The sequence below is a fragment of the Branchiostoma lanceolatum genome, chromosome 12 (genome assembly GCF_035083965.1).
Source record: "Branchiostoma lanceolatum isolate klBraLanc5 chromosome 12, klBraLanc5.hap2, whole genome shotgun sequence".
In the NCBI taxonomy this organism is placed as follows: domain Eukaryota; kingdom Metazoa; phylum Chordata; class Leptocardii; order Amphioxiformes; family Branchiostomatidae; genus Branchiostoma; species Branchiostoma lanceolatum.
In genome coordinates this window covers 13,298,109-13,317,929 of record NC_089733.1, presented here as the reverse complement: position 1 = coordinate 13,317,929, position 19,821 = coordinate 13,298,109, and the positions used below count along the sequence as shown (strand labels likewise).

The window sequence follows — 19,821 nt, the reverse complement described above, 5'->3', positions numbered from 1 at the left end:
CAATTGCCCTTATGAGTATTCTTATCATATATCATCCACAGTCCTTGGAGCCAAATACCTTCTGATTATGTACTTCTTTGATCGTTCTTGTCAATATGTCAAACATCGATCCCTTGATTTTTCTGCAAAGATGAAGAAGACAATCTAAATGTACCTCCTACAAATAAAGACTTGTCGTTTGCTTGATACACTGTATTCTGTGGTTCAATTCAGAATGCCAGCTTTCTAGTCCTGTGGTTTAGCAGAATATTTTTTCTTTTGCTGGATGAGTTTTGGGGTCTCCAGAGGATGTCATCCATAAAAGTTGGTATGGTCTAATGTAACATTCGATTTGGTTTCCAATTCAAATACTACTTCAATTTCAAATTATTGTAACATTTTTATTTGAACTTTGCAACTATTGGTGTGTTAGGGTATTTTTGTGCGCTTGCCCATGTGAAGCTTCTTGGATCTCTTCTATGGTTAGGTGAAAGTTGATGAAAACTCATGCAACGTTTTTACCACTAGAACCTAACGCCCTGGTAGGAGATTTTATTCATTTATTTATTGGTTCAGCATGTACATGCCAGGGTTGCCCAACTAGCCGGAGGCTATTACTAAGGGCTAACCCATGTGCGTTCATAGGATTGTAGGTTTTGAACTACTCACATCGGGAAGGACCCCTACTCCTTTCGATACGTACGTGCGGTGAGTTCTTTAACGTGCTCGAGGTGTGGCTCTCCTCAAACACGGCACCTCCATTTAACGTCCTATCCGAGGGACGTCCCTAACCGAAGCTAGGAGCTAAGTCGTGTTAAGTGCCTTGGCCAAGGGCACAACATCGGGGCATATCGGTGGTTTCGAACCCGGGACCTCTCGGTTGTGGGTGAAACATCCTACCCATTGCGCCACACGATGCCACTAGGAGATGTCAGGAGATGACCTTTAAAAAGCAGACTTTGTCAAATGACCCCAACCCACCATTTTCAATTCAAAGGAAATCAAATCAAAACCATCAAATGTCGCCTACGCAAAGCCACGGCCATTGTTCCGATGAACTGACACTACTCCCACCACAGAAAATTTTTCAGCGTACCACCAGGTTCTCCTCTGACTCACACCGCTATACTGAACAACTTCCAGCTTCAAAGTCATTCTACAGTAACAGCTTTTTTTTCACGAACAGCAAAACTATAGAACTCCCTCCCAGCCCACTGCTTTCCCCCCGATTATAACCTACAAACCTACAAAACAAACATACACCGCTAACTCTCACCTTAGCCACATTCAGATTAAACCAATCACGTCAATTAGTTCAATGGTTAGAAGTGCCCCCCTACGGCATTGCACTGAGCGAGATCGTTAAAAACATGAAGCCTGTGAAGATTAAGTAAATGACGTCTTGAACGTCTTACATAGGACACAGAGGACCTTTGGAAAGCAGACTGCGTCAAATGTCATCTCGCCCCGTCGTCAAAACACTTTAAGCTAAATACGAAGGAAATCAACACCATAAAAGGTGGTCTACCTGACGCCTGCGTCGTTCACTATGAAGATTCAGCGACAACTGATAAAAAGACATTTCCGGGGCCAACTGTAGCCTGCGTCCATGAAATAACTACCACCGGGATGTTGAGCTAGTTGTTGGAATAAAAGCTAAGAGGATGTTTTTAATTGCTTCATTTACGTACATATTTAAAACAAGAGGTATGGGTATCACCATTTATCCTGCAATCATTGAGGAAATAAAGAACATATCAAACTAATGCAGAAAAACATATGGCTCTGATTTTTTACCTTGTCAAGTTGATATTGTCAGAGTTATGTAATCTTAGCAGAAACATTTGCAGAATGTTCATCAATTTGATTGTTTCCGTATTACTTCACAGCACAGAGGATATTGAAGCAGGGACTGTTATGTCTACTTTTCTTCATTGCACATCATGTTGCCGAAATGATCATAATATTCTGTGTCACCTTATGGTTTAACAATACACAATTTCGTTGCGTTGGGAGGAGGAAGGTCAAGGTTGATTTTTGGCCCCCCTAGTGCCACTGGAACTGCAATGGCGTATTTGTCAAAAACTTCAAAGAAGAAGAACTGAAGAAAGGAGCAACAGATTTTCATGTTATTTACTATGTAGGTAGCTTAGACAGAGATGTACACAATGAATTGCAAATTATGCAAATTGGGACTTAAGTTGCATAAGTAATGAGGAAAATCTATATGTCCATTGTAGGCATGCTATGACAGCTGGCCCCCGGTTGGGTTCGAAACTGGGACAAGAATTCCCCAGGGGCCCGACTGCTGGTGGTCAAACCACAAAGGGATATACAACCAAAACCTGCATACCGGGGACTAGTACTTGTTTTTATTATGTGGATAGCTTAAGTGTTACTTGATAATTATAATTTTAAATGGTAATTATGCAAATCAGAATCTAATTTGCATGATTAATGGGGAAATGCTATAAACCCACTTCAGTCAATTGTACGACAATTCAGAAATGCAACATCTATAACTGAGAAATAAAGGGACATTGATGAATAAAAGTTATGCAGATGAAGATCTAATTTGCATAATCAGCGAGAAAATGAAGATCTAATTTGCATAATCAATGAGAAAAAAAACTGTAATTCCATATTGGTAGATAACTGCAATTTCATACTTATGGGATTTGAAAGTTATGTGACAGTGAACATGGTTGAATATGAATTATGAAAATGAGGGCCTAATTTGCATAATATATATTTCACGGAGATATCTCTCCCCAAACACGGGACCTCCCTTTAACGTCCTATCGGAGGGACGTCCCTAACCAAAGCTAGGTACTCACTTACACCTGAGTGAAGTGAGCAAATTTGTGTTAAGTGCCTTTCCCAAGGGCACAACGTCCGGGCGCATGTCCAAACATGTCTGGGATCGAACTCGGGTTCCCTTGTTTGACGGCCGAATGTTCTAGCCCTTACGCCACACGACGATATGAATAGATATAGACTCCTGTCATACCAGTAACCTGTTTACGAAGTTTTACCACTGCTATATTAAACTTTGATAGGTGTACTTAGGAGAACACTAAAGAGGATAGGATCGATGATTACTTCCATACTAGTATATTAACTACGGAGTTTGTTACATCGACGTACTTGAAATTTGATTACTTACTGTTCAGTTAGTGTACATGTATTTAGCAACGGAGGCAAAAAATATTCCATCAATTCACAGTATCATTCAATCTAGGTTAAAACAGGAAGGTTTAAATTCGACGTGCCGAAAAAAACCTTTATTACGTTGGAAAGTCATTTGCACGTTAAGTAAGTTACGCTTGCGCCGGATATCATATAGGAGAATTTTATTGCGCGACAATCGCAACAGGTACAATGTATGGCAACATGGCAATTGAACTTTTTCTAATATCTAACAATTCTAAAAAAACTAACCTAATATACGAATAACAGGAGACATCTATCTATCTAATAGTGTGCATGCTAATGCTCTAGAACAGTATGTAAGTAATGTTAACAGTATGCTGCGTAAGGAATGTATAACATTTCTTGTTTATACATAGCATTGTATATAGATTTAACCGGACATGATAATGTCAAATTGAACATCTCTGTCTTGGTATGCGGTAATATTGTATCGGACTAACATACAATCGATTGAAACAATTTTGTCGGTCTTTATCATAGGTTGGACCGAGGAAATTTTAACGGACAATCCAATATGAAGTAGAATTCGTTCTCCATATCATTATGGCATGTTGCGCAGTCTCTCATAGGCTGGTGTGTTCTAGTGTTGGTCCTTTTTCGATTTGTAGGGAGTGTGCCCGTATCCTTAGTTTCGTTATGCTCTTTCTAAAAGACTTGTTTTGAATGGATGAGAGATAGGATCATGATGATGATGATGATTTGCAACAAATTGTAGTTCGCATTTGCGAGAATGCACCAACTTGAAGGGACGCCATCACCTTTGTGTTTGTAGAATTTCATATTTCAGAGGAGGAACTGTTTGCCAATTTTGCCACACAAACTGCAAACGTTTTATGTCTCGTTGACGTACATCGAAAATCTTGTAAGACGCTAGGTCTCAAAACCGCATCTTGAGAATAAACCTCGCTCTCCGGAGGGAGCATCAGTCATAAGAACTTCCTCTTAGTCATATCTCTAAAGCCGTACCTCCATCCGTAATAATCCATTCCTTTTAATGGTAAAGTGCAGGTAATTAAGAGGCGGTGAGCTGCAAATTCCCAATAGATTTCCCTTAGTTCAACCTTCGAAAAGAATTAAGATTTTCATGAGCACGCTCACCGACAGAGGTCTGCGGGTGGGGGAGGGGGGGTGAGGGGTGGATTTGGGTCTAGGGAAGGGGGTATAGGACCGCTATATGAATGTTGAATGCTAGTTAAGTATCAAAGTCCCATCATAAGCCATACCTGTTTATCGAGGTAGGAGTAGGAGAATATGTTTTCATTTCTTGTTCTTTCTTTCATCGATATACAAATGGGGACAAGGCCTTGTGACTAGGGTTGTGGATTTAGAATATAAAGGTTCTGGGTTCGAATCCAAAGCAGGTGTGGATCCCAATGGTGTGCCCTTAATGCAATCACTCTACAACAGTCTTACGCAGATTTTGCACTTAACGCACAAAGCTTGTGCGTTACGCTTAATGACGGTTTACCGGTCATAGGAAGAAAAAAACGACTGTCCGTAATGCTTGGAAGCATCCAGCTTTCCGCAAGAACAACTCCACTCCATGTATGCCTTTCCCAAGCCCGAGGGCATGCATCTGCTACTACTTCGGAAATTTATAGATTGTTTTTGTAACCGATATATCGCAATTCAGGATGGCTATATTTTTGCCTCCTGCAATAGGACTCGGGTGGTTAAAGTATATTTAAACAAAATATTTCAAGGCATAAGACATTGAACGATATATACCACACAATGATGATGGTTAAACATCTAGTAGGTAATAAGATACGCCAAATAACATTTAACAGCAACTGGATATGATTGTTTGAAGTCTGTTTATCTGTTTTTCTGGCCTCTCTGGCTGGTTGTCTGTCTGACAGTGTGTTTCTGTGATTTCCAATATACACAATACTGGTGGAAATTTGAAACAGTCAGACGTTTTAGACAGCATCCGCTGTCTTTCGTCAGACATATGAGACACCTCATCGCGAGCTGCCCACGTGAGGTAATTGTCAGCGCGGATGTGTGGTGCGGGCAGTTTACATCACGCACACTTATAGTTTTTCTTTTTATGTGATGTCCTCGGGCTGAACCTAAACTGTTTCTGCGAACCAGGCTTTGAAACTATCTTGGAGAAAATAAGAGTATTTGTGCAGTTGTTACCAGAAGCGGCATCATCCAAAGATGCCTGAAGTCTAGCCACATTGAACACACACATGGACGATATGGTGAAATTTCGATAGTAGATATTTTTGTTCTATTTTCAAATGATATCCTCCCTACCTACCTACCTAGTCCCTTGACCTCCGGGTCGTTGGGGGGGACAAGGTAGCAGTGAAGATGGAGATCTGTCTCCAGGCTCGTCTATTTCTTGCAGCAGCTAGCCTTTCATACATGCCGAATATCCTCCCACTGGACATATCCTCTCACATACCCTCCCACTGGACGTAAATTTCCGTGACGGACTAATATCATGTGATAAGTGTTAACGATGAATTCAATTACCCAACCAATATCCCTTGCGTTGAGTTGATTACTGTGGCCAGGTTACGGATTGCATAAAATAAGAACGTTTTGATGACACAAAAAAGGCAAACCAGTGCCCTTCTGGGAAAACCAGTTAGGGCTGTTGCATAGTGTCATTGATTTACTCAGGTGCATGGTCTATTTGCCTTCAGTAGTTTATAATACTTTAATTTGAAAATTCATGCTCGTAGGCTAATCACATGGGCACAAACAGTAAAAATGGTAACAAGGGTAACAAGTGTCCATTCTATACATCTAACCAATTTTTCTACATACAATGTACAACATTACTGAGGAGTTTGACTACTTCTTAGGAGGCAGTGGCTGATGAAAAGTCCCACGTTTTTAATGATTAGTGGGTTTTGCGATTTTAGTGTTTGTGTATATGAATATTTATATGTAAAAGTCTGTATCTTGGCAAGGATACTTAAAGTTTTGGCTAATCTTATCTCTTAAATACACCGAAAAGCTCAGGACAAGCCCCGCCTACTGGGTGGTTTGCGTAATTGTCGATAAGACCCACGAATGTTTTTCGCGAAGGAGGAAGTTGAGGAGAGTGACAGCCGTGACGCACTGAATGAAGAGTGGGTGGGAGTCGATATAAGAGGCCAGACGGTTTCACGGTAAGCAACTCGACTTCCCCCTGGCGCAGAAGTACGGCTCTACACGGCAAAGTGGTCTACCAAGGGACAAGACACGGAAAAGTGTAAGGTGAGTTACTTCAGTCGCACAATATTATTGTAAACCTAATGCGGCAAGAAATTGCACATCTATATGGGGTGGCTTGGGTGTTCGAACAGTTCGATACTGTAGTAATGAGGGACATATCAAGGCAAATTTATCCTGAAAATAGAAAAATGATTTCACTGGAATTTCTACGAGTCCAGCATAGTTGGTTCGTTTAGTGCAAGACAGGACATCTTAAACATGACTACACATCGCAAGGTGTGAGAGTCAAACGTAAAAGTCTACCTTTGAGATTTGTTTTTGTCGCGAAACCGCGGTAAACCGCCTTCAGGCGTAACACACCAGTTTTGTACAGTAGGTACAAGCTGCGTAAGATCGTACTGTAAGGATTAATCAACACAAACTGGGAAGCTAAAAGGGCACCTACTCTTTTCGATAAGTGTGTGTGGCTCTCCTAAAACACGTCCAGTGAGGAAATAGGTGTAAATTCTCTCTCCCACAGGCACAGCATTAGGGCCTGCTAGGGATTCGAACCTTCAAATAGACCACCTTGCCATCTGGATAGATTTAAAAAAAGGCTTCAACTATTACTAAATCCTTCAAATAGACATTTTACAACTCGAGAAAACACTACTTTTTCCCCAGCAAATATCAGTGACAATGGCAGCGGCTTTCTGGTTGACGTGCTGTGTCTTGGTCTGCTCTATGTTCTACGGTGCGGCCGATGGTCATAGCGGCATTGCGACGGAGCTAGAAACATCTGATGGTGAGTACCGTTCAGTTGATTCTCGTTCTTTTACATTTTTCTCCGAATGAGCAAGGAACCGCCCAGGGAGGAAGGAAGAGGGGCAGGGAATGGAAGGGTGGGAGAATGATATCAAAGAACGGGCCGGCATGACACTAAGTGAAACATTGAGAAGAATAGAAAACCAGACAAGGTGGAAGAAACTGGTTGTCAGATCCTGTGGTGACCCAATGGTCAAATAGTAAGACTATGGGACAGATAAGATGAGAAGCCTTGGACATTTTTTGATAGCTGCGCACATATATAAGTACATTATACACTGCGATAGACATACTGTTCAGGTATGTGTTAACGACAACGTCTTTGGACAACGAGCTTGATGATCTTGCAATTAATGATCTTGTGGGGTCGTGTGGCGTTACGGCAGGGTGTTCGGCCCAGAACCCAGCGGTCCCGAGTTCGAATCCCACGCCGCCACAGACTTTTCTCACTCCACCCAGGTGTAGAAATAGATATAATGTTCTCTGTACGTGGCACTGTTGAAATAAGTTATGAAAAACTTGAGTGCAGTGCCACGTCGTCCCTGTCTGGTTTCCAAAAGCAAACTAAAAAAATCACTGATCTTTCGATGATTACTGCTTATTGGCTGTCAAACAGCTTCCCTCCAATTATGAAGGCGGTGTCATGCGCCCTATTCAATCTCCATGTTGCTATTCAACTGAATTACATAAAACAAATGTTCGTCCCATGTTTTATGGTAACACCTTCAACAGCTAAGACTTTTCTAAGGGTGCAACGAACACGTGACATCGTCAGAGAGACACCGTGCTTAAGCTCTTGAACTAGAATGTTGTCAACAGCTCTCCGCGTTCTGAACGTGCGTCAGTGCCTTGAACAGCCTGAAGTGTTTCAGGTCGGTGCATTATGCATGTCAGATGGGATTCTTTCTGGCAATCTTGTGCAAGTGTCCGAGAAACGTGGGTCACATCATAAGCTCTCTTTTTAAACCGTACGTTTGATTGATCTTGATTTTTGTGATTTAATGGCTATGAAGATTTCTGGAAAAAAATCTTATTCGTTACTTAGATCAATACTTGGCTTGGGTGTCTCTGATCTAGTTTTTTTGTCAGCTCGTCTCATACGTAGCAAAAACGTGAATCGTTATCATCAAGGCAATTAATATCATCAGGCGTCGTCTTTCAAGTCCCACTTGCACCCAATGACGTTAGTGTCGACATTTCAAGCTGAGAGGAAGGAATTGTTAGTCTGGAAGGACAATAAAATGTGAACTGCGTTGAGGACAATGCCACATACGTCAAGACTCCTGCTCGGGAAAATTTAAGTGGTCTACAAGTGCATCTTGAAAACCTCTCTGGATCTATGGAGGATATATAAGGAGAAGAGGCGGTTTTCAAGGTTTACGAAAGCAACATAATTTACATCGTTTTAATTTGTTCTTCACCCTACACGTACAGCAACAAAACGTGACGTCATTTCAGGTGGCGGTATTAGGGACTCCTTGTAATGGAAAATGGACATATGATTTATCGATAACCAATGCTATATTATGAATCCATTAGATTAGAAACATCTAATCTACCCTTCCTTGATTCATAAAAACGCAGAGCGTACATACATACAGTTACAAAACGCGAAAAACACAACACGTACATACATATGACTACACGCATAAGAAAACAACAGAGCAACATACTACATTTCAAGATAACTAAATATTGCCTTTGGGAGGTTATAGGTCAGTTGCGATGATAATAGGATAGATTTTCTGTACAATCTAAGTTTAAACGTATTGTTAACTAGAACACCAACATCGGCCCCGATGGACATCTGCTTTGATGATGTAACCGTGTGGGACGTTGATCACGCGAAGCAAGAAACATGCACCTTTCATTCACAGCTGGTAATTTAGTTATTTTTATACTTGAGCTGTGCACCACATATCTGATGTCTGGTGCACACGTAAGTGGGAGGTTTGACGTGTTGTCACCTGAACAAGGCAGATGATCATGAACCTGGCCGTGAAGCTTGACAGGAAATTAAATAAACGAACTGGAGACTTTCTGACGCCCAACATGCTGCCACACGAGATGTTTGTATGATAAAAACTGATGAGCAAAGCGTGTAGATGACAGAGTTGTTAGATTAACGGAAGACTCTTGCAATCAAGACCGCAGACTCTACTCTACTCGAGGTATGAGGTGTCCGTCCTCCTTTTCAACAACAGATCTATTTCTACTGGTGACGAATAGCAAGTGAGCGTTGTTTGCTTCGCACAACCGGTTAAGTGCCTGCAGGCGTAACACCAGTTAAGTACAAACTGCGTATGGCCGGACTATAAGGGATTGAGTCGAGAGAGGAGGTACGTGAGAATGCCTCCCGGGCCCTTGGAAGCTTAAGGATACAGCACTGAGGCCCGCTAGGAATTTAGGCCTTACCTTTAGATTCCACGTCAGCACAAAATCAACACGGAGAAAGACTTCGTTCCCTGATATCACAACAAAGAAGAAGAAGAAGAACTTAATTGCGCGACAATTGTAACTGGTACAATGTATGGCAACTTACGCACATGAGAGTTGAATCATTGCTAATGGTTAACAGATGAGACATTCTCTGCTAACGAGAGAAAGGAATCTCTGGTTTCATCGTTAGTGCCGATGAATTCATACCTTCGACTGGCTAACCTTTTGCCATTATTTTTTGGTTTTGAGGGAAAGGATTCGGTATTCGGAGTATTTTCTCGATCACAATCAAGCGAAAAAAGAAATGAGCAATGATAATGTAGAATATGTACATACTATGTAGAATTTATATATACATCTACATTTTATAGAAGTTGTACATCACATATATGTATATTGGAAAATTTTAAGCTTTAATCCAAGAGTTGAACTCACATAAAACTTCGGCTGGACACTCCAACCTTCGTCAGATGTTCGATCCACTGCGTTGAACGCCTATGTATGTTATATATATCCTCACGTGATCACTAACAACGCTGGCTATATACTAGTAGCCGGTATAACCACCATTCGGCGTAATACATCAGCTTTGCAGGCACGCGGCGCGGCAGCAGCTGGTTATATTACACCGATCGACCTGCACATCTAGCTGCAAACGTTGTTCAAAGCTATCCAGCGAAGATGCCCCTACTGTACTGTACTGTACTTGAAGATAACGAATTCCACTCTACGGTTATTATAGGAAAATACTAACTTTTGTCTGCTACCCAAAGAATGCATAGCTGCGTTGTTGGTGAGAATAAACTAGAAAAAAGTATGCTGTAAAACGTGTACACTAGCCCAGATAAAGGCCTGTTGTCAACGGGATACCTGGGGGCGTTCTTAGGAAGGATTGTGCCGTGTATTCTAAGGCATTGGTAGCCCCCTTTGCAGGCCTACTGGGCGGCGCCGGCGATAATTTATTTGGGGAGCGCTGATTCGCGATTTTCAACTTAATGGGGCCTAAGGCATTTTCAAGGCAGTCGCCAGCCCGTCCGAGTAGCCATAGAAATGTACGAAACAGGGGTCGCTGTTTAAGTGCAACTTTGAATGAATGTCCACGACAGCAGCAACCTGCGCCTGGGAAATCTAAGAAAGACAAAAGAGTTGGCAACAGAATTCTGTAATATAAATGTTGAAAGCATCAAAGGCATCAAATGTTGAAAGAATCAATGTTATATTGCTTTACTTCTGTAACAAGGTATTGGGTAGATTCTCAGAAACTTTGAAGGGAACAATATGGCTTTGATTTTGATCTTCTGAAGCTTTATCTACTTCCGAGCTTTGCTCTTTATACAACGGCTGGTCAAGACAAATAGTTACCCCACGTAGGCATGTAGTTAAGGGACACGTAGGATACACTGTAAGGCCATGCGTGATCCCAAAGAAGCTGAAATGACTATTGTCACTATCTAAAAAAGCATGTAACGAGCGTCCGGCGTCGCCATGTACTAACTTCCTTGCGTCATATTCACAAGTACGTGTGTCATGATTAGTGAGTTTTAGGTATTGCCTTTATTTCATATTTCATCTATACAAGAATAAGAACATTATTGCGCGACAATTGCAACAGGTACAATGTATGGCAACATGGCAATTGAACCATTTCTATTATCTAACAATTCTAAAGAACTAATCTAATATATGAATAACAGTAGAAGCAATCTATCTAGTAGTGTGCATGCTAATGATATAGAACAGTATTTAAGTAATGTTAACAGTATGCTGCGTCAGGAATGTATAACATTGTATCGTTTTTGCATAGCTTTGTATATAAATTGGCCCACAGAGGTAGATTTATGAACAGGGCAAGGTATCATTGTTAGGAAGGGCACGAATAATGATGTGAAATATGTACTTTTGTGCAGATGAAGGCCTGCTGCCTAAGGGAGACCTGATGGCACTGTTAGTGAGTCGGCAGGCAGAAGTAGACCCGTGCCTCCTGCCCAGCAGGCTCCGCCCGCCCAGCTGCATGCGGCAGTACGGCAGGTACTACAAGAGGATGCCGCTCAACACCAACGCACTCGGCAAACTCAGGGAAGCAGCAAACAAGCACGTGCGCACGTACGTACACTTGAAATCTAAACTCCTACAGTCTAGTTATGTAGTACACGTGTGCATTCTTCACCAACTTTCTACCTAATGGCGTTATTCCAATCCCACCTAACATTGAGTACACCTCGGCACTGCCCTGGGAGAAAAAAAAGATTGATGGGGGTGCTAATGTCAAAAATTCCCACAAAATACTGTAATAATACATTCATCAGGGAGCAAATTAAACTAATGTCTTTCTAAGACGTAAATGCAGTTAGAAAAGTATCAGAAAAGCTCAAAGAGGATCAAACATGTCCTTCAAACGTTTACTTGTATAAAAGCTGGTGTGTTACACCGAAGGGCGGTTAGGCGATTATACCGGATTTATAGACATAGATACTTTCTGTACGATATGTTAAGCCAATTTAAAGTCATTATATAAAAGGGTATTTTCCTCACCGAGTTATTGGGTTCACCACGATTCAAATATCACGCTTAACTACTTAAAGGCCAGCGACGGCGCAAAGAATACAAAGCAGCATCTAACTCTGAACAAGATTAAAAGTCCACTTCTTCTAAATGTACTGGCATTCTGCAATACCTGAAAAGATTATGTCGCATTATATACTCCATTAAGTGCAATAAGCCACGCTACGTGTGGATAAAGAACAACTTATCAACTTATGACGCTGCCCACTTGGAATTCACAATGAGTAATTCAACATCTGCGTGCCAAACGTAGGACGTAAGCCCTTGGACAAACATGGTTCACTTTAAACATTTCAACCTTTTTGTTCTAATCCAGTAGCCTCTACTAGGCTCCGTCCTATCGTTGGGAAAATAGTAGAAATCAGCCGAGGTACTCCGCTATACAGGGTAGGTCCGCTATACAGTAAAGTTCCATTTCGATCGAAATGGAACCTTACTGTGTAGCAGACCTACCCTGTACATGCTAGGGTCACATTTCCAAACCGGGACCCGGCCGGGCGGAAACGAAAAATCAAGGTGTATGTCAATAAATTTGCACAATCTATGCTCTTAAATAATTTTGGGTACGTTTTGTGTTTTTTGTTGTCTTTTATATCATACTTTTCGTTTCCAATGACTGCCCGGCCGGGCCCCGGTTTTGAAATGTGACCCTAGCAATAGCGGAGTACCTCGGCTGATTTCTACTATTTTCCCAACGATAGGAAGGAGCCTGGTAGAGGCTACTAATCCAGCAGCATTGCAAATATTGTGGATCTGATACTGACTGCAGGTCGTTGTGAGAGAAATAATGTAGTTTTCTTTCATTATCCTGCTTTAAGCATTTTTCAAAGGTGTCAAGCTTTCATTTTTGTGCCAAATTATATGAAACGTGGCATGGTTGTGGATTGGATATGTATGTCCAGAATTGTGTTCTATTTTTGTTAATACAAGTCTTAAACATGAATTTGTCGTTTTTTTTATTGTTAGGATTTTTGTTTTTGAACAACGTATACTTTGTAATCCTTTGCCACATTATAGTATCAAATTGAATTTTTCCCAAAAACTTCATCCAATGAAGTAAACATCAACTGTGAAAAAATCGTGAAACAAATATCAACTGATACTTTTTAGTATCACAGTAGAGTTAAGTCTCCTCTTAAAACTTTATAATGACAAGTCGTTCTGTAACTATACTTTGTGTTTTCACATAGTAGTTGTTACCATTCCTTTCAATTCAATTCTTAATAGTGTCACCGTAAAATACAGCTCTTTTTGGAAGTTAGAGTAGTTGTATCGTTCTTTTTGTCCTCTGATTAAGAGGACTGCTACTCCATTTGTACTTCTCTACCCATACGATGTATTGTTTGTAAACTACTTCAACTTTTTAATTGTCTGTTTTCTTGTGTTTCCCCACAGGCGACCCCCTATGTGGTGAGACATTGAAGCCAAAGATCAACGCACGAACACCTCATCTTGAATAAATGTTCATGCTTTGAATAGTATAACGTTGAAAGATGAAACGAAAAGTTGACTGCATAAGATTACGATTACAACAGATTTTGAGTCATGTAGTATAGCGTTCGTGCACCGGATTAATATGATTTTAGTGACAACGGAAATACTAATTCTACAGATTGAATTCAATTATTCTCAACTCTTAATTCTTAGACGCCCCTTTGGAACGTGTAACCTTACAGCTACTTACTGTCAGAAGGCTTGATGTCGTATCAATGATAACCGTATACGTACACAGTATGGCTTATATTGCATATGATGTGTGGCGTATGAGCTCAATATCATATCATTTGAAATGATTAAGTACGCACCTTCGCACTGCTTTTGACGAATTGCATTCAGAACATCTTACATATCCCGTGCAGTTTATACATATCAAGTCGACTCAGACGGGTTTCTTTTTGTCGCTGGCCTGTGACATATCCGAGCTGTTGTAACGCTACCACTGGAAATATATATTCATTTGGGAAAGAATAAAGAGATATTTTCCTGTATCTACACTAAGTCGGTTGGCTATATTTGCTTCACAAGAAGGAAAACTTGTACAATTAGGATACAAAATCAAATGAAAGTGAGTACATAGCTTCGGCTAGGGACGTCCCTCGGATAGGTGTTAAGTGGAGGTCCCGTGTTTGAGGAGAGCCACACATCGAGCACGCGTACGTTACTGAATACCAACCGCACTTAAATGGTATCGAAAACAGAATGGGTCCTTCCCGGTGTCTTCAGTACAAACCTGGTGTGTTAAGCCATGAGGCGATTTACCGGGTATGAAATCCAAAAGGTATGAAAAAAAAAGGTAACAAGCAAACAAACAAACAGACGATCAAATGAACTTGTCCGGATTTGTGGGCTCTTTGCGCCCCTAAGAAACACCGAACAAACAATCAAGTATATGCATCTTAACTACACAACGCCACCGTAGTCATGGAAACGCCACAGGCTAGCCCTTCCCGGACACATTACACGACACAACTAATCACCAAGCAGATCTTGTCCGGTGGCAAGATCGTAACTGCCGCGGCCAAGACGGTCCTACGGCCCCGAAAGAACGGTCTAGGCCGACAGGTACGATTTTGCCACCGGAAGACCCGTTTGGAGATAAGTCATATGGTACAACAAGCCAACAAGTAGACTACTTCACTGGACCTTCGATACCGCCGACCCGAATCGGCCGTCCTTACTTTTACATAACCCCGAAAAACTTACTGATAATGAAGCTAACTTATGTTATGGCCACATTTGCAAACCGGGGCCCGGCCGGGCTGTTTGCAATATAGTTAAATCTGTTAATCGAATGTGATGTATCAAATTCGTTTGAACAAACGGAGAGAAGGGTGAACAGTTTTGTGCGTTTATCATCATGTCGTGAACAATCCATGATAAAGTGACGTTCATCCTCAATCTCATTTGGACAAAATGGACAGAACCTCTGGTCACGGGGAATTTTATTATATCTCCTGACTTCTATGTTCAGTTTGTGACTGCAGATTCTAAAATTTTTGTAATTGCTCTACGAAGTTCAAGATGGGCGGGGGTGATGATGAAGGGCCGCCTTAAAGTTACCCTGGGAGCCAGCTTGAGGTTATCGGACCGTTTAGCCAGTTCCTCCGGCGGGCCAAAGCCAACCCTCTCGGGCTAGAACCCCCCCCCCCCCCCCCGTTGCGCTTATTTAGATTGGCGGGCTTAGTGCTTTGGGCCGCCGAAGGAACTGGCCATACTGTCCGATAAACCCAGTCTGACTCCCAGGGTATCCTAAGGTGAGTCCGCCGTCGGGTTGATGAATTTATATTGATTCGAAGATTTTTCAATTAACGTCATTATCAGAGTCTTTTAATGACCGGATGGATTGTTGTTATACATAGAGATAATGTTTAACGCTCATCCTTATCTTAAAGTGCCACACTTGGCCTTAAGGACCGTCTGTCTGGTCATTCTATCTGAGACGCCCTAGGTGTCATTTTTACGACAGAGGACATGCGTCCTGGGCTCACTGATAGTATGACTGCCGCAAAAGTTGGCGTCATGATGTTTATTATTTATCCTATTTTGCCAACTGCGATCACAATAGCTATTCGACCGAGAGATAGAGATAGATACTAGATAAATAGAGACAGATGATAGAGCCTTGAGAGAGAGAGAGAGAGAGTGAGAGAACGACCAGAGAGAGAGAGAGAGAGAGTAAAAAAGATTGGCGTCATGATGTTCATTATTATCTTCGCCGAGTACTAGTACTCGGGAAGATTATGTTTTCGGTTGAAAAATCTGTTGGGTGGGTCTGTATGTATGTCAGGAGCATAACTCAAGAAAACTTCAATGAATATTTATGATTTTTGGTAGGTGTGTAGTGGTTGTGCAAAGGAAGGTCAAGTTCGAAAATGGTTCACCTTGCGTTTTTCAACAGTACTGCAGCGGACTTTGAATTTTTTTGTGTTTGTATGTAGGCAAAAAAAGTGACGGAAACGTTGATGGATCTTCATGATTTTTTGCAGGTGTGTAGATGTTGTATAAACGGAGGTCAAGTTCAAAAATGGTTCCCCTGGCATTTTCCGTCGGTACTGCAGCGGGCTTTGTGTGTATGTGTATTTGTATGTCGCCAACATAACTCGAGAAGCTGTCGATGGTTCTGCATGATACTTAGTGGGTGGGTAAGGTTTACAGAAAGGAAGGTCAAGTTCGATAATGGGCCTTCTAGCGGGTATCTAAAGTATTGCAGCGGAGCTTCAAAGTTTGGGGTGAAATTTTCTGGAGGCGCCAGGTTCATGATTTTTTTATAGTGGATGGGTCTTGGGGCAGGGAACAAGTGGTGTAAGTTTGGGCCTCTCAACGACTTGTTTTGAGTTGCAGTGGGCCTTTATGTATGAAACTTTGGAGGAGGATAACTCATGCAGGGTTTGGTGTATCTTTATTGCTTTTGGTACGCAGGTACCTTAGGTGATGATTAACATAATGAAATGTATAGTATGCAAATTGGGACTTCATTTACATAATTAAAGAGAGTAATGTATAATCCCATTGAAAGCTGTTACTCGACCTCAATTCAGGGACACTTGGAGGATTGCCTGGCTTGGGATTTAGGTCACCCAGCTGTGTGCCAGCTGTGCGCCCTTCATTTGGTAATAACTCAAGAAGGGGTCAATGGATCATCATGATTTTTGGTTTGTTAATAGCTTAAGTTATAATTTGATTTAGATAGATGGTAATTATGCATATGGGAGCCAATATGCATAATTGATGAGGAAACACCATAATTCCATAGTGATCAATGACAGGAATTCGATACTTGTAGCATCTGAAAGTTCATTAAACTTGTTACATATATCAGCACACTCTACACATATACTAGTACCTGTACCACCAAATGATTTTAACACTATCTAGACTGGACTCATCCCCCCCCCCCCCAGCATAACTTCCAAATGGTATGGTGCATGATCTAATTTGCAGCGGGTGATAAGCATGTAAATATTAATCATTCTCCATAATAAGCCTTGATTATTTGGCGAAGATAAAGTGTTCGTGGAACTCTAGTTTATCCTATTTTGCCTATTGCGATCACAATTTGACCGAGAGATACTCGATAGATAGATAAATAGAGATAGATAGATAGAGAGAGAGGGAGAGATCAGAGCATGAGAGAGAGAAAGAGATCAGAGAGAGAGAGAGAGAGAGAGAGAGGGAGAGAGAGAGATAGAGAGAGAGAGAGAGAGAGAGAGAGAGAGAGAGAGAGAGAGAGAGAGAGAGAGAGAGAGAGAGAGAGAGAGAGAGAGAGAGAGAGAGAGAGAGAGAGATGATGATGGTGACATCGCTACCAAGACAACTTAGATTACAGATATTGATTGGGAAAACTCAAACCTTTCACAGCTGCTTCGTACAGGATTTCCCATCGTCGTCCTCCGTCCACGGGATGGTCATGTTCAGCTTCTCGGGCTAGTGCGCAGTATAATATATCCTGCTTGATATATTGTGTACATAAATATGTCCATAGCAAACCTTCATCAATGTCAAATCGACTCTCTGTTGCTGTATTTTATTACCTTCATCGAGGAAGTTTATGTTTTTGGTGCCATTTGTAGGTTTGACATTGAATCTTATCGAATAAGACGGGTAGCTTAGGTGGGCGCTGTGAAGGAGCCTGATGGGACAAGGTAAAGGAAGTTCGGCAAAACTAACAACCCACCCACCCGCCCTCGTTCTTATTTGTCATGAGACCGTTCAGTGACCCTTCCGGCGACACTCCTGACTTTTTGCCCATACCTTAACCTTCTAATGGAGTTTCGCCATGGGTCGCTTCGGATAGAGTACTATTCTTAAATAAGTTCAGCTGCAACAGTTGTGTGATCATGAGAAGACTCCATCATTTTAGATGTTCGTCATGCGAATTTCCCTGCGGGCTTATGTTATTCACAGGTAAGTAATGGCATAAATTGTCACATCTTATGGAAAAACTAACTTTAATATCAACGCTGGTAGGCCAAGTTAGGTTGATATATGGTTTTTACCAAATATCTTGGATTTCTATAGAAAATTAATGGAGTGGGCCGCTGAAATGGAAATTTAAAACAAAACAGAAATCACACAATAGACCCAAACACTTATTTGTTTATAGCCACAAGCTACAAAGTGAACATGAATATGTAATAGAGTGGTTAATATTTTGAACAATGAATTTTCTACTTTTAAATGCATTGACAAATGAAAAATAGTCTGTAACAACTACATTGAACTAGAAAGACTTTCTTCAACAGCCAAAATATGTCAAGCATTTTAGGTTTAAAGTTGACTCATATAGTAGAAAGCCGTGTGGTTTCTTTTTTAAATCAGAAAAAAAGGGAATCCGAGAAACAAGAAATCAAATTGATGTTTTCTCCCAGTAATTTGGCATACTGTAAAATGCATTTAATTTCATGTGGTTTTAATTTCGTTGTAGGGAGAAAATGGAGTGTTCGCGGTGGCTTTAAGTTAGTGTTTGAGACAATAGTAGACAAGTGGGTAGGAGGGGCAAAAAATGTTTGCGGACAGGTTTTAAGTCAGCGGCGAAGAGCTTACCGTCAAAACCGCAAACTTAAAACCACCGCAAACATTTCTAAATTTACAGTATGTTTTCACATATAAAAAGGGTACCTTGCCAAGTTTATTGCTAAGGATATAACCCAATTAGTCATTGCCTAAATTGCCTATTGTGGTGACTCAATATCTTAGAGGTTTTTTTTTCCTCAGCTTATGCGATTTCTTTTTTTTTTTTTAAATCTTTCTTTATTCACGTTTTAACAAAAACAAAGAAAAGCATGGCAGTTTACAAAACAAAACAAAGCACATGAGATACCACAAAATCAAAACATAAAATCCGGGAACAAAATAGTTGGTACTGAAACCCCTAATGCCAATATATAATACACATATATACACATATACCTATATATTTAGAGAGATATACATACATATATATATATATATATATATATATACATATAGATCTCACAAAGATGCATACATATAATAATATTTGCATACATATAATAATATAGATGCATACATATAATAATATACATATAATAATAGATGCCTACATATAATGATATAGATGCATACAAATAATAATATATAATATTTATTCACAACGAACAATTAAATTTCCATCATTTGTCAAGAAAAAACTGTATTGAATTTTCCCCACTTCCCCCTATGTTTATGTAATTTTCCTTGTCTGTTTGCAATATTCAATTCTAATTTATAATAGAAGGAAACAAAGGATATAAAGGCTGGTAAATTCAATGAATAATTGCGATGTTTAAAGACAAATATCTTACCAAGCAGAATAATAACATTCGACAAAACCGGGCAACGATCACTTGAGATACCGAAAATTATACTAAGTGCATTAATATGCAAATGAATATCAGTGATTTCGAAGAACCAGTCGTCCACCTGTCTCCAAAAATGTGCAGTTTTATGACAGTTCCAAAATAGGTGGACAACTGTTTCTTCTTCCTCTTTACAGAGGGTACACAAGGGGGAGTCTATCAATCCCCATAGATATAGTGTTTTGTTACATGGTAAAAATTTGAATAACAATTTGTACTGAAACATACGGCTATTGGAATCTATGGATATTTTATAGGGCAAACTATACACATCACGCCATGGTAGCGG

General features: G+C 40.6%; 1 protein-coding gene across 2 annotated transcripts; it reads left to right on the top strand.

Annotated features, from left to right (window-relative positions):
- Positions 1–6,036: 6,036 nt before the first annotated feature.
- Positions 6,037–14,166, top strand: LOC136446309 (uncharacterized). 2 transcript variants are annotated; one of them, XM_066444662.1, is made up of 4 exons: positions 6,037–6,411; positions 7,033–7,153; positions 11,526–11,715; positions 13,570–14,166. In XM_066444662.1, the coding sequence occupies exons 2-4, from the start codon at positions 7,048–7,050 to the stop codon at positions 13,586–13,588; spliced, it is 315 nt and encodes a 104-aa protein (XP_066300759.1). In that variant the 5' UTR covers positions 6,037–6,411; positions 7,033–7,047; the 3' UTR covers positions 13,589–14,166. The 2 variants fall into 2 exon arrangements, with proteins under 2 accessions (XP_066300759.1, XP_066300758.1); XM_066444661.1 differs by having other exon boundaries at positions 6,039–6,411; positions 11,520–11,715.
- Positions 14,167–19,821: the final 5,655 nt, after the last annotated feature.